At 38.3% G+C, this 13726-nt stretch overlaps 2 protein-coding genes and 1 long non-coding RNA gene across 3 annotated transcripts; 2 read left to right on the plus strand and 1 right to left on the minus strand.

Annotated features, from left to right (window-relative positions):
- Positions 1-4393: 4393 nt before the first annotated feature.
- LOC117574582 (uncharacterized) lies at positions 4394-5400 on the plus strand. Its single transcript, XR_004572795.2, has 5 exons — positions 4394-4579; positions 4647-4660; positions 4721-4894; positions 4956-5203; positions 5271-5400. It is a non-coding gene; the product is annotated as an uncharacterized LOC117574582 (long non-coding RNA).
- A 1075-nt stretch (positions 5401-6475) lies between these two features.
- Positions 6476-8328, plus strand: LOC117574569 (mucin-5AC). Its single transcript, XM_034258457.2, has 3 exons — positions 6476-7007; positions 7073-7243; positions 7319-8328. The coding sequence occupies exons 1-3, from the start codon at positions 6626-6628 to the stop codon at positions 8326-8328; spliced, it is 1563 nt and encodes a 520-aa protein (XP_034114348.1). The 5' UTR covers positions 6476-6625.
- Positions 8329-9579: 1251 nt separating this feature from the next.
- Positions 9580-11770, minus strand: LOC117565153 (probable serine/threonine-protein kinase clkA). Its single transcript, XM_052008459.1, has 6 exons — positions 11736-11770; positions 11388-11662; positions 11290-11326; positions 10367-11182; positions 9971-10246; positions 9580-9838 (listed from the first exon to the last, which is right to left on the minus strand). The coding sequence occupies exons 1-6, from the start codon at positions 11768-11770 to the stop codon at positions 9706-9708; spliced, it is 1572 nt and encodes a 523-aa protein (XP_051864419.1). The 3' UTR covers positions 9580-9705.
- Positions 11771-13726: the final 1956 nt, after the last annotated feature.

Below are 13726 nucleotides of genomic sequence, written 5' to 3' on the forward strand. Positions count from 1 at the left end.
TAACTAACTAACATATAGTATGCAACAAATTTGGTATGCAAAGACATGAATGCATTAAATTGTATGGGAATAAAGATTGCAACTACACAACAAAGTTGGATATATTTGGCGAAAGTTGTCGATCAACAAAGTCTTCAAAGGAAGGAGGAGCTGTCAACAAACACACACACAAACTGTGAAAGCTGTGAAAGTTTATTGCTTAACCGCTACTGAAAATTGAAAAGTCCGGGTGGTCTATGGAAATCTACATATGCCGATGCGTACGTGTGTGTGTGTGTGTGTGTGTGTGTGTATGTTGGCTTCACAAAGAAGATACAATTTATTAAACCACCCCACGCACACACACTCAGATGGCCACGTGCGGCAAATTCTGAAGCCCGAAGCTAAAGTTTGTTCTTTGAGAATACTGCAAGTTTATACGTTTTCCCTTTAATTTTTTTTTTGCTTGTTTGTATCAACTATGACAGAGGGTATTGCAAGCAGATAAAGTTATGCAAGGCAGTATCACCATTTAGAATAGAACTGGTAAATAATTAAATAAACAACAAAAAAAACTAGTAGTGCATAAACTTAATGTTTTATACATAATAATTAAAACTTTTGTATTGTTGACTTTTTCAAATTTGCTTGCGATTAGACAATTTGATATATTTTGTACTCTATGGTATATTTTGAAGGTAGTAGTATATAACCGTTGATATATTTTAGTATATTTTGGTAAGCTACTGCTGTATTTATATAATAAATATAACCACTGGTATATTTTGAGCAAAATGTGATACTATCTTTATATATCAAATATAACCTTTGGTATATTTCGGTATATAACCGTTGGTATATTCATTCGATACATCTTAAGAATTATGTAGTACTATATCTATATACAAAATATATAATATAATGGAATTTTAATTTGCCATAATTTATGACTAATGTCTATCTATATAATTAATATTACCGTTGTTATATTTTAGTATATTTTGGTATATTTATCTTACCTCTTTTAACATGTATAGTCCTCTGCAAAGCATTTACGTTTCATTCAAAACCAATCAAAAAGTACTTTATGTATATATTAGTGATTTACCAAAAATTGTTGCGAGTCCGAATGAAAAGAGCTCTTCTAAGCTTGCATCATTAATTAACTGAGCTAAATGATTGAATTGCAACACCAATTAGTGCAACTGCAGCATTTATTTAATTCGAAACTTGATGCTCAAAGAGAAGCAAACCCCTTTCAAACAAAATGCGCTCTTCTCCTTGACCAAATCAAGCAACTGAGTGTGGACTTGACTTGAAGTCGCCATAATTGGACTAATTGTACATGCCAGAAATATGTTAGTGTTCTTGTGTTGTTGATTTTAATTACTTAATGATTCATTTACAGCATTTGCATTGTTCACAATTAAAATGCAACTCGAATACAAAGTCGTCGCAAATATGTTTAACAAAGCAAACATTGTTAAACATATTCGAAGCCGTCTTTGTCTTTAGCCTTATATCAAGTTACATGTTTTCGCAGACAAAATGCATTCGCAGCAGTGTTAAACAGTGTTTGATGTTTGATAAAATATATCTACATACGTATATACTATTATTACTTAAGGCTGTCATAAGTGCAGCCAAAGATGCCCTTAAACTTCAACTGACCAAAGAGTTGGGCGTGTCATTCGGATACGTTGTGATGAATGCAAATCAAAAACGAATCACGAGCTTGGCTGACTCCACTCACTGAAGTGATTGGAAATGCATGAATGCGTGCAATACTTGCCTCATTTGTTTGCTAATAAGAGAGAATTAAACGTGTTTATTGCCCATACAATGATACAAAATACAGTTAGCATATCGTTTTTATGTTGGATATTATTAACTAACAATCAAAAGCTGTGTAAATGGTAGAAATTTAAAAATGCAAAGATATTTTGTATAGCAAGTTTTGTATTTGTATTTGTTAAACAATATCTTAGAGTAAAGAGCAAACATGTGTGCTAACTTAATATTAATGAAAGACCAATGAATTTTGAGATATGATAAAAGCATGCACAGAACTAATATGAATTCTTGGCTTTGGACTGTTGGAAATATGTTCAAAATTAAATTTTTGTTGGTTGTGGTTTTTCAAGGCAATAGTGCAACTGAACTGAATAGAACTGCAAATGCAACGCAATAAATTGGAGACAGAAAATCGCAATCAAACGCAACTCGAAAATGTGTGTTTACAATTCATGCGCTTCGCATTTCTGAGCCACACTCTATATACTATATAGGGTAGCACAAAGTGACGAAGGCAGCAGCAAACAGCAAAGACCGCATCACAGGGAGGGAGAGAGAGAATGAGTGAGAGAGAGAGAGAGGGCAGGGTAAAGTAAAAGTAGCATACGCAAACAATAAACAAACAAGCGAGCTGCTGCAAAAATGTCACACATTCATCATACCGTTGTAATATGTGAACATGCGAATGGGCAGCACCCGAAAAACCGATGGCAGCCCCATGGCTCAGTATCTCCTTCTCGCTCTCTCTCTTTCACTCTTTCGCTCTGTGCGCGCTCGCTAACAGCGAACAGATGTTGCTGTCTCACTTGAGCGCATTTTCAGTTAACCGCATTTTGTTAAACCCAAAGAGACGCCGCTCGCTGTGTGGCGACACGGTCGAGTTCGAGTTCGAGTTGTGTGCGTGTGTGTTTGTGTGTGTGTGTGAGTGTGTGCCACAAGTCCAGTCATGTGAAGTCTAGGTAGCTGTGATTGGACGCGCAAGGGAAGCGAGGGGAAGTTGGGAGGTTGGGAGGGCAGAAGCTCGCACAGTAGGCGAACTATGCAGAAAAGGCGCAAAAAGGTCAGTAAATTAATGTGCAAAACGGACGTTGGATAAACTTTGCATACTCGCCTATGTGTGTGTGTGTGTGTGTGTGTGTGTGTGTGTGTGTGTGTGTGTGTGTATGTGTGTTGTGTCCTTGCATATGTGTTGTGCGCTTTTTGACCATGAGATTTCTGAGCCAAAAGCGGCATCATGTTTGCTTTTGTTTGTTTGCCACAGCCACAGAGAGAGCTGAAAGAGGGTAAGCCTCACATACACTGACAAACATACACACACACACACACACACACTCTCGGATTGAGATTAATAAACGAGTTTTCATTTAGCCCAACAGTCGACAGAGAAACAAGAACAACACTTGTAACAATCTGCGGCCATGTTTCAGTCGCTCGCTTGTCAAAGGCTTGACGACGACCTCGCATTTCATTTTCCATTTATGCCACACTCTCTTATTGCTTACATACTTATTATTATTATTATTATTATTATTATTATTATTATTATTATTATTATTATTATTATTATTATTATTATTATTATTATTATTATTATTATTATTATTATTATTATTATTATTATTATTATTATTATTATTATTATTATTATTATTATTATTATTATTATTATCATCATTATTATTATTATTATTATTATTATTATTATTATTATTATTATTATTATTATTATTATTATTATTATTATTATTATTATTTTTATTTATTATTATTATTATTATTATTATTATTATTATTATTATTATTATTATTATTATTATTATTATTATTATTATTATATTATTATTATTATTATTATTATTATTATTATTATTATTATTATTACACTCTACGCCTTCCATAAAACGCATAAATTCAACTTCAAATTTGAAGTGTAGCCGTCTACGTTTTCTTTCTTTTGCGGCCTATTAAATTAGATGTAAAATTTCAACTAATAAATCAATATTTAAATAATTCATACAATTTATGGGGAGCACAGCATTACCATGGGTGGGGTTTCCATTTTTTTGTGTGGTTGGGCGCATAATGATCGATTGCCTGTTTGGGGGTTGTTAACATCATCATGAGATGCTTCCAAACATCATCCTTTTTCTCTCCCGTTTTCCCATTTTTCTGTATTTGTGTGTGTTCAAGTTTTTTGGGGTTGTCTATGCCTACAACATTTCATTACGATATGCGCCTCATGAGGTACTCGTAATTTATTTGATGGCTTCCGTTTAGACTCCCAAAACTAGCTGAAGCTAGCTATTGAAGCATAATTTATTAAAACAAATCATCAGTTCAGGCTTCATAGCAAATAAACATAAGAAATAACAATTACCGATACATAATGTTTTTCAAATTTATGTAAAAAATCATTAGCTGGCTTGATATACAAAATGAATATATAAAATCATAAAAAATGATAACAATAAGCAAACATTGCTTATTTTGTCTATGGCTTTTGCATTGCAACTTTTGCATCTAGTTTGCCTTGAATTTTTTTTAAGGATTTTGATCTAGTCAGCCTTGAATCGAGATTTAGTTCGATGAGCCCCCAGAGCTCAATATTATTATTCAGTTTGCTCCCAGAGCTCGTCTGGGAAACAACTAAGATTTTTGGCTCGAAATTTTTTTTCTTTATTTTGTTTTTTTTTTTGCTGAGAAAAAATGTTTTTTTTTTTGTTCTCTTTTTTGTTAACAAAATTGTGTGTGTTTAATCAGATACTCGAATTTTAATTGGTCGATGAATATTTCAACTTGAAAATGGGTATTGATATATTATACTTCTTCGTTTATTTTAGTCTAATAATTTGCTTTTATCTTTTTTCTTTCAGTTTTCGCACACTTGGTAAGTGCCATTTGAATGTTTTTTACATTTAAGAGTTCAACAAGTCCCTACTATTAATAGTAAATATACAGAACAATAAAATGATTGTTCATTGAAATAAGTGCATGATGCAGATGCATTAATTGATCTGGACGATACCAAGCCTTAATTATTCTAGGGCGCTGCTGATTACGTCGATTAATATTAAGAAAAATATATATATATATATACATATATATATACATATATATATAGGTGAGTACAACAAGTTGGGCTTGTGCAACGAAAGTCAATTTTAAATTCGCTCCATTTTTAGATGTTTAGGGTAAAATGTTTCTATGCATATAGATTAATGGCATACATAATACAATATTATATCTAATGCATACATAATACACATTTGAATTGGATTAGAACAAGCTTTGGTTGGTATGAATTCTCGAATTTTCATATCGATATTTAGCACTCTGTTGGTTGGTACCACGTCCTCTTAAAAAAGGACGCGAAGTTGGCTTCCAAAAGAGGAACATGAATTAAACAATGAATCAAAAAAAGTTTTTCAAAGTAAGTCAATGAGAGAGAGAGAGAGAAAAAGTGTGACCAGACTAAATTATTGCACTAAATCCCGCAGATCGGTACCTCGATGCAAAAACTTTTCCCCCCTTTGTGATAAGTAATTAGCAACGCAGTGTTGGCGATATTGAAAAATAAACAGTATTAATAATCGAAAAAAGATCGCAAATAAAAATAGAGAATGTAAATATGCATTTTATTAAAATAACACTAATGTCGAATAAAGATATTAAAAAAAGAAAAATGAAAATTTGCATTTTATTGTTGCCAAACGTCACGTAACTCGAGACGAACCAAAATCAAAAGGTCACACCACGTAAATTGCATCCTTAATGAGCTCTATACACACACACAGGAGGGGGTGGTAGGGGGCAGGAGGGGTCAAAACACAGCCATTGGGATTTACAGATTGTGTGCGGATTGTATTGCAATCGCGAAATTTGTTTGTGTTGCGAATTTTGCCAGCTATTTAGCATAATTAATTGGTCGCCATTGAAAACTACGACTGTGCGAATACGGAAAAACAAAAACATAAAAACAGATATTGCACAACAACAAAATATTGTTTTGCATAATTTGCAAGTGCGGTAAACAAGCCAAGGTGCAATCATTGAAAGGTCTATTGCCAACGAATTTGCCATAAACTTTTCAGAATTATTGCAAACAAAGCAAAACATTTATGGTTGAAAACTCAGATGGCGAACTAACATATTCACCACAAAAAAAGCTCCTCAGCTTTATGGCAACAAAAAGGTGCTTGTCTCTGCTCAATGCGCGGCAAAGTGCTTGAAAACTGAAGTAAGTTTGTGAAAATGGAAAACACAACTCAGCAATTTATTGAGAGCTTGGAATTTGGCAAACAATTTGATGAAAAATTTCAATAAATGAACCTATGAATGACCTGTGATGATTATGCGAATAAAAGAAGCCATCAATAAAATTATATTTCGATTTTAAAGCCACCTATGAGAGTAGCCATAAATATGATTCCATTTCAATTTTAAAATCAGCTATTCAACAGTAGTGTTATCACAGTAGTTGACCAACTTTACCAACTGATGACAACGCAATAGCGTATCATGGAGCAAAAGAAAACGCGTGTAAAGATAAAAGCGAATTAATTACTTTTAAAGATAAGAACCGAAAGAGAGCGAAATGAAAATGAATGAATGAATTCGTAAATTGTGCTTTGGTCAGCTGTTTGCGTTCATTAACCCACGCGAATAAATGAAGAATATGATTGGCGAATGGAGAATGGAGAGAACGAAAAAGTCGTGAGACGGCAAAAATGCCATTTGGCTCGTTAAGCGATTGTGTAAGAACAATGCATATCCACACGTCGCTGGGTGCATCGAAAAGATATCAGATGCACTATAAAATGCATTGATGCTGCCTCTGAAGAAATCATAGCAAATGCAACCAGCAAAGAGATCAATAACAATGGAACTACAACTGCAACAACTTCGAGGACAACAACTTCGTAGTATAATACTTTTTATACTCGCCATGATATCAGCTGTCAATGCTAATGGTGACTGGATGTTTAATGATGAGCAAGCGGCGGGTGCTCAGTATGCCAAACTCTTTGGCCAGGTGACCGGCGATGCAAATAACAATAATAATCCGACACAGGAGCAATTTGGACCCTTTCAATATCAATATGTGGACTATCAACCCAATTGCAAGCCAGGCGGTGAGCCTGTGTGTGCCACAAACGGTGTGAAATTCTTTCGCTTCGAGAACATTTGCAAATTGGAGGCGGAAAATATGAAGATGCTCTTTCAATATGGCACAGGTGAGCGAGCGCAGGAAGTTAATTAAACCTAAACTAGAGCAAGATTCATTTCTCGTCAACCATAGAATTGGAACCCACCGAGCTGGCACGTTGTATGCCCGACTGTGAGAACATTAAATGCACCACGAAATATGCACCGATTTGTGCGGCACCCGAGACCGGACCACATCAGGGACAGGGCGTCACCTTTGCCAATGAGTGCGAGGTGCGACGACGTGAATGCGTCAGCAAAGAGAGTGGGTTACATCATCATCATCCGAGAGTGTCGGTCTTCTTCTAAATTCTAAATCTAATCCGCTTTCTTTACGTAGCTCAACGCTTTCTCAACCGTGGACCTTGCCATCAGCTGAAGTCCAAGTCCAAGTCCAAGTCGAAGAGCAAACGCAAGTACAGACGTCGCAGCACAACAATTGCACCGACCGAGAGCAGCACAGCGACAGCGACAGTGACGACAACCAGCCAATTGCCGCGAACCGAAGCACCGCGAACGACAACAACAACCAGCACAACGACGCCGGTGCCAATGCAATTTCACGAGTACCGAAGCCATGTGAATCCGGGTGTTTCGGTAGCGCGTGCCGTTAACGCCTACAGTGTGTACAACATACCCGATGTGGGTGAGGATTATAACGAGATTACCGACTCCAGCTTGTCGGTATATTTACCAGGGGTGGGCACTGTCACCGATACGCCGCCCAGCACCACAACAACCACAACAACGACAACAACAACGACACCGAAACCTACAACGTCGACGACAACAGGTCTACCATACACCAGTTCTACTGTGGAAACCACTTTGGCACCACCGACGACAACCACTGCGAAAACTACTTACAGCTTCTTTTTTGTGCCTTATGGCACCACCTCCACCACCACTGAACAATCAAGCACTACCGAGAAGGTTGCAAGTAAGCCTATCATTAAGGCTACCAGCAAGGTTGTGGACAACCCTACCAGCAAGGCTGAAAACAACTCTATCATCAAGGCTACTAGCAAAGTTGTTGGCAACCCTACCATGAAGGCTGTAGAGAGCACTACCAGGAAGGCTGCAGCTAAAGCTAGCATTAAGCCTACCAACAAGGCTGTTAAAAGCCTTAGCAGCAGCACGGAGAATAGCAGTACCACCGAGGAGGCTGTCAATAGTACAACTCCCAAACCCAACAACAATACTAAAGCAATTGTCGACATCAATACAAAGTCTGCTAACGCTACTGAAACCCCATTCAAGGTGATAAACAAAAATGGAACATCCACCGCAAAACCTATTGCAAATCCAAAACCAATTCCAAAGCCAGCTTTACAAAAAACCGAAAAGTAAATAAATAAACTGCCCAACGTTGACTACCCCTACCTTGCCAGCGAAATTACAAATAATTTATTTATTTTTTGTCAGTCGTCACTTTAACAAATGTTAATGCAAATTGTGTTGGCCGAGCAAAAGCTTTCAAATCTCAAGCGAATGAAAAATCAAACATCAGTCAAGCTTTGTGTGACAGTAAGAATATTTTGTTTTGCATAAAAATGTGTAATATCAAAATGGTAAATAATATCATGAAAACAAATAGATTTTAAGGGTTAATCTAAATTCAATTACAGCTGTTGATGTGCCTCTTATGTTTGTCGCTAAACAGTGCAACAGAGGGAAACATTAATAATACCTATGAAGCGATTATACAAATAATAACTGTCGATAACAAAAAGCTAACGAATCTTCAAAGAACCAATCACATCTTTGGACCCTTGCGACAAGGCTGGACGCAATTCTTAGCTAATGGCTGGAAATATCGGTTCCTTGAAATCAGGAATCAAAGTGCAATTAAGAATTTAAATAGGATGATGACTCCAAATTCTTTACTCTCGTATATTCGCAATCAATTACTGCAATTACTATTGTCTGATGAAATTGGAAAGTATAGCAAACTACTTAAGTATTTAAGCCTGCGAAAAAAAAGGAAACTTGAAGTGCGACAGCGAAGGATTCTAAGAAGAAAATCGAGACAATTGGCAATACAATACCGAATTTATAAACAACGTTTGAAGAGATGGAGGCATACAATACACCGCCTAAAATGGAACCCAAAAACCACTCTCTCAATCAAAAAACGAGCTTTTGTGTGTTCTAAACCTGATTATTATGAAATAATGACCACGATAACCCATTAGGTGATTGAACGATGGGAAATTTCTGATGAGAAGACGGCAGACAAACCTAATTAATTGAAATATTCGATTATTATTATGTGATGAGAGTAACAATATTGCTTTCGCTTTTACAATTTTAAAGAGTTTGGTTATTAGTCTTTTATATTGAATCGTTTCTTATAATTATTATTATGGGTTTCCCTACGGAATTAGAATTATTGCAACATCTTGTTCTGGCAAATGGATTTTATGTCCTCTTATAGTCAATTCCCTTGAAGCTGTCGATGGTATTAATGCTGCCGCATCTTGCGATTCGCTCATTCTCATTACCTGAAATTCGGGAGTTGGTGTTGAAGACGTAGTTGATTGTATTGTTGAAATTGTCGTCGAAGTTGTAGTTGCTGGCGTAGTTGAGTCTGTTGTTGTTGCAGGTGTGGTTGTCGTATTTGTAATACTGATTGCTATATTCTTGCTTAATCGTTTCAATTGTACATTGGAACTTGAAGGTGTGGTTGAGGTTGTAATTGTGTCTGTCGTTGACTCCGTAGTCAAGTCAGTTGTGGATAATGTTGTTGAAGCCGTTGTGGAAACTGTAGTCGATTCTGTAGTGGATGCTGTAGTTGAAGGTGTGGTGGACACTGTTGTGGATACTGTTGTTGAATCTGTTCTGGATGCTGTGGTTGATGGTGTTGTGGACACTGTTGTAGAATCTGTTGTGGAAACTGTAGACGATTCTGTAGTGGATGCTGTAGTCGAAGGTGTTGTGGATTCTGTTGTAGAAGCTGTAGTCGATTCTGTAGTGGTGGCTATGGTGGAAGGTGTGGTGGACACTGTTGTAGGATCTGTTGTGGATACAGTTGTTGAATCCGTTGTGGACACTGTTGTTGAATCCGTTGTGGAAGCTGTAGTCGAAGGTGTTGTGGACTCCGTTGTAGAGACTGTTGTTGAATCTGTTGTGGATGCAGTGGTTGATGGTGTGGTGGACACTGTTGTAGAATCTGTTGTGGAAACTGAAGTCGAAGCTGTAGTCGAAGGTGTTGTGGACTCTGTTGTAGAAGTTGTAGTCGATTCTGCAGTGGATGCTGTAGTCGAGGGTGTTGTGGACGCCGTTGTGGACACTGTTGTTGAATCCGTTGTGGATGCAGTGGTTGATGGTGTGGTGGACACTGTTGTAGAATCTGTTGTGGAAACTGAAGTCGAAGCTGTAGTCGAAGGTGTTGTGGACTCTGTTGTAGAAGCTGTAGTCGATTCTGTAGTGGATGCTGTGGTCGAAGGTGTGGTGGACACTGTTGTAGAATTGGTTGTGGACACTGTTGTTGAATCCGTTGTGGAAACTGTAGTCGATTCTGCAGTGGATGCTGTAGTCGAGGGTGTTGTGGACTCTGTTGTGGATACTGTTGTTGAATCTGTTGTGGATGCTGTAGTTGAAGGTGTTGTGGATGCTGTAGTTGATGCTGTGGTCGAAGGTGTTGTGGACTCTGTTGTAGACGTTGTAGTCGATTCTGCAGTGGATGCTGTAGTCGAGGGTGTTGTGGACGCCGTTGTGGACACTGTTGTTGAATCCATTGTGGATGCTGTAGTCGAAGGTGTTGTGGACTCCGTTGTAGAGACTGTTGTTGAATCTGTTGTGGATGCTGTAGTCGAGGGTGTTGTGGACTCTGTTGTGGAAACAGTAGTCGATTCTGTAGTGGATGCTGTAGTTGAAGGTGTGGTGGACACTGTTGTAGATATAGTTGTTGAAGCTGTAGTCGATGCTGTAGTTGAAGGTGTTGTGGACTCTGTTGTAGAAGTTGTAGTCGATTCTGTAGTGGATGCTGTGGTGGAAGGTGTGGTGGACGCTGTTGTAGAATCTGTTGTGGTTACAGTTGTTGAAGCCGTTGTGGAAACTGTAGTCGATTCTGCAGTGGATGCTGTAGTCGAGGGTGTTGTGGACTCTGTTGTGGATACAGTTGTTGAATCCGTTGTGGAAACTGTAGTCGAAGGTGTTGTGGACTCCGTTGTAGAGACTGCTATTGAATCCGTTGTGGAAACTGTAGTCGATTCAGCAGTGGATGCTGTAGTCGAGGGTGTTGTGGACTCTGTTGTGGATACAGTTGTTGAATCCGTTGTGGAAACTGTAGTCGAAGGTGTTGTAGACTCCGTTGTAGAGACTGTTGTTGAATCCGTTGTGGAAACTGTAGTCGATTCAGCAGTGGATGCTGTAGTCGAGGGTGTTGTGGACTCTGTTGTGGATACAGTTGTTGAATCCGTTGTGGAAACTGTAGTCGAAGGTGTTGTGGACTCCGTTGTAGAGACTGTTGTTGAATCCATTGTGGAAACTGTAGTCGATTCTGCAGTGGATGCTGTAGTCGAGGGTGTTGTGGACTCTGTTGTGGATACAGTTGTTGAATCCGTTGTGGAAACTGTAGTCGAAGGTTTTGTGGACTCCGTTGTAGAGACTGCTATTGAATCCGTTGTGGAAACTGTAGTCGATTCTGCAGTGGATGCTGTAGTCGAGGGTGTTGTGGACTCTGTTGTGGATACAGTTGTTGAATCCGTTGTGGAAACTGTAGTCGAAGGTGTTGTGGACTCCGTTGTCAACACTGTTGTTGGATCTGTTGCAGCATCATTTGCCACATTTAGCCTGAAACTTTCAACTTTCAGCTTGGATTCGCCTAAACCGGAGTCTCCGGAGCCTGTATGTGTAGTCGAAGCTGAATCTGAGGCTGTGGTTGTTGTTGTTGAAGGTGTAGTTGAATCTGGTGTCGATGCAGTAGTCGATGGCGTAGTCGAAGGTGTAGTCGAAGGCGTAGTCGAAGGCGTAGTCGAAGGCGTAGTCGAAGGCGTAGTCGAAGGCGTAGTCGAAGGCGTAGTCGAAGGCGTAGTCGAAGGCGTAGTCGAAGGCGTAGTCGAAGGCGTAGTCGAGGTAGTTGTCGTTGGTGTTGTCGATGACACTGTTGTCGAAGATGGAGTTGAAGTCGATGCAACTGTTGTGTAGCCAAATGCATCCATTGATTCGGTGGGCAGCGAGTCTCTTGAGATGTACACGTGATACGGTAGTTGTTGAGATTGCGCATTCGTATTCGGTTGGGGATTGTAGTAGCCAGGATTGTGGTAGGTCAATGGCAAAGGAGGACCAAATGCAGGCGGCTGTTGTCCATAAACTGGAGGCGCAGCGTAAGGCTGATATCCGTAGGACGGTGAACCATAGAAAGGATTTGGCAGGCCACAGTGTTCATTCGTTACTTGAATCCATGCTGAGATGAAGTTGTTATAAGAAAATTAAATAAAACAATTGTTAATTTAAAGTTCAACAAGATTAATTTACAATTAAGACTATACTCAAGACTCACGTTCATCGGAAAAGCATCTATATTGTCTTAGCTCGCAACTGCTGTTAAACGTTCGCAGTTCTTCGCCCAATGCGGCACAAATCGGTTTACATCTGCTGAAGCACTGCGTGGGACACTCGCAGGATCCCAGATTAATGATTTGCCAAGCTGTAAACATTATCTATTAACGCACTCTTCTTACATCTAATTGATTGCAACTCACATTCCACATAGAGACAGCTGTAGTGTCGTACTGCGCATTCATTGTCAAAGGTCGCCTCCTGATTTGTCATGCGTGACTTGGCGCAAACTTCACTTTTGGTCGTCGGACAGACGATATGATCACACGATGATGAATAGTAATCAGGTGCTCCATAACCACCATAGCTCCAGCCGACTGAAAGGACGCAAAGAAAGCACAACAAATGGAATAACAACATTACGGGGGACGTTTCACAGGTTGACTATGAGGTTTGCCTAGCGCAGGCTGCGCTTTTTATAGAGTCGAACCCTCCCCCAAGTGGCATATGCCTTCATATCATTGCAATGTCTACGTGTCTCGAGCTCCATTTCGGTCATTATATATTTCAATATAAACTGAATGTTGCCCCAGACTGTTTGCTAAACTAGCTTCGATGTGTTTCGGTTGTTTATTTTGTGTTTTTCAGTTTTTTTTTTTTGGGTTATGAAATTCTTTTTGTGTTATCTTCATTTTATTCGCATTATTCAAAAACGTTTTTTATTGTTTAATTTTTTTTTTTTGTCATGGGAAAATTATTTTGTGAATTAAAATGCATTACGAATTTACTGCGAATGATAATGAGTAATTGGCTGAACACGCAATAAAATGCGATAATAATGTTGTTATTATAAATATTATTTATTATTGACAATTGCCAAGGTCAGCAGATAAACTCACTGTGTCCGAATACGAGCTGCAAGCAATGCAATGAGCTCATTGACTGATTCTTGGCCTATCTAAAGAGACATTTCTGGAGAAATATTTAATGACGAGCGCATAAAAACATTTGACACCAGTCATGAAACTCAAATTGAAATGATATCGGTGTGTATGTGCATTGCTAACAAATTGTATTTGTTATTCGGAAATAAATGTAGTAATTATTTAGGTTACTTGATAATAAACGAAATCATTTGAAACCAATTAATGAGCAAAGAATTTAATATTTAAATGATACGCAGGTCTTTAAGCATTGTGCATTTGATGATGATGTATCAAATGTCACGTAGCAACACACGTGT

The sequence above is a fragment of the Drosophila albomicans genome, chromosome X, assembly GCF_009650485.2.
Source record: "Drosophila albomicans strain 15112-1751.03 chromosome X, ASM965048v2, whole genome shotgun sequence".
Lineage (NCBI taxonomy): Eukaryota > Metazoa > Arthropoda > Insecta > Diptera > Drosophilidae > Drosophila > Drosophila albomicans.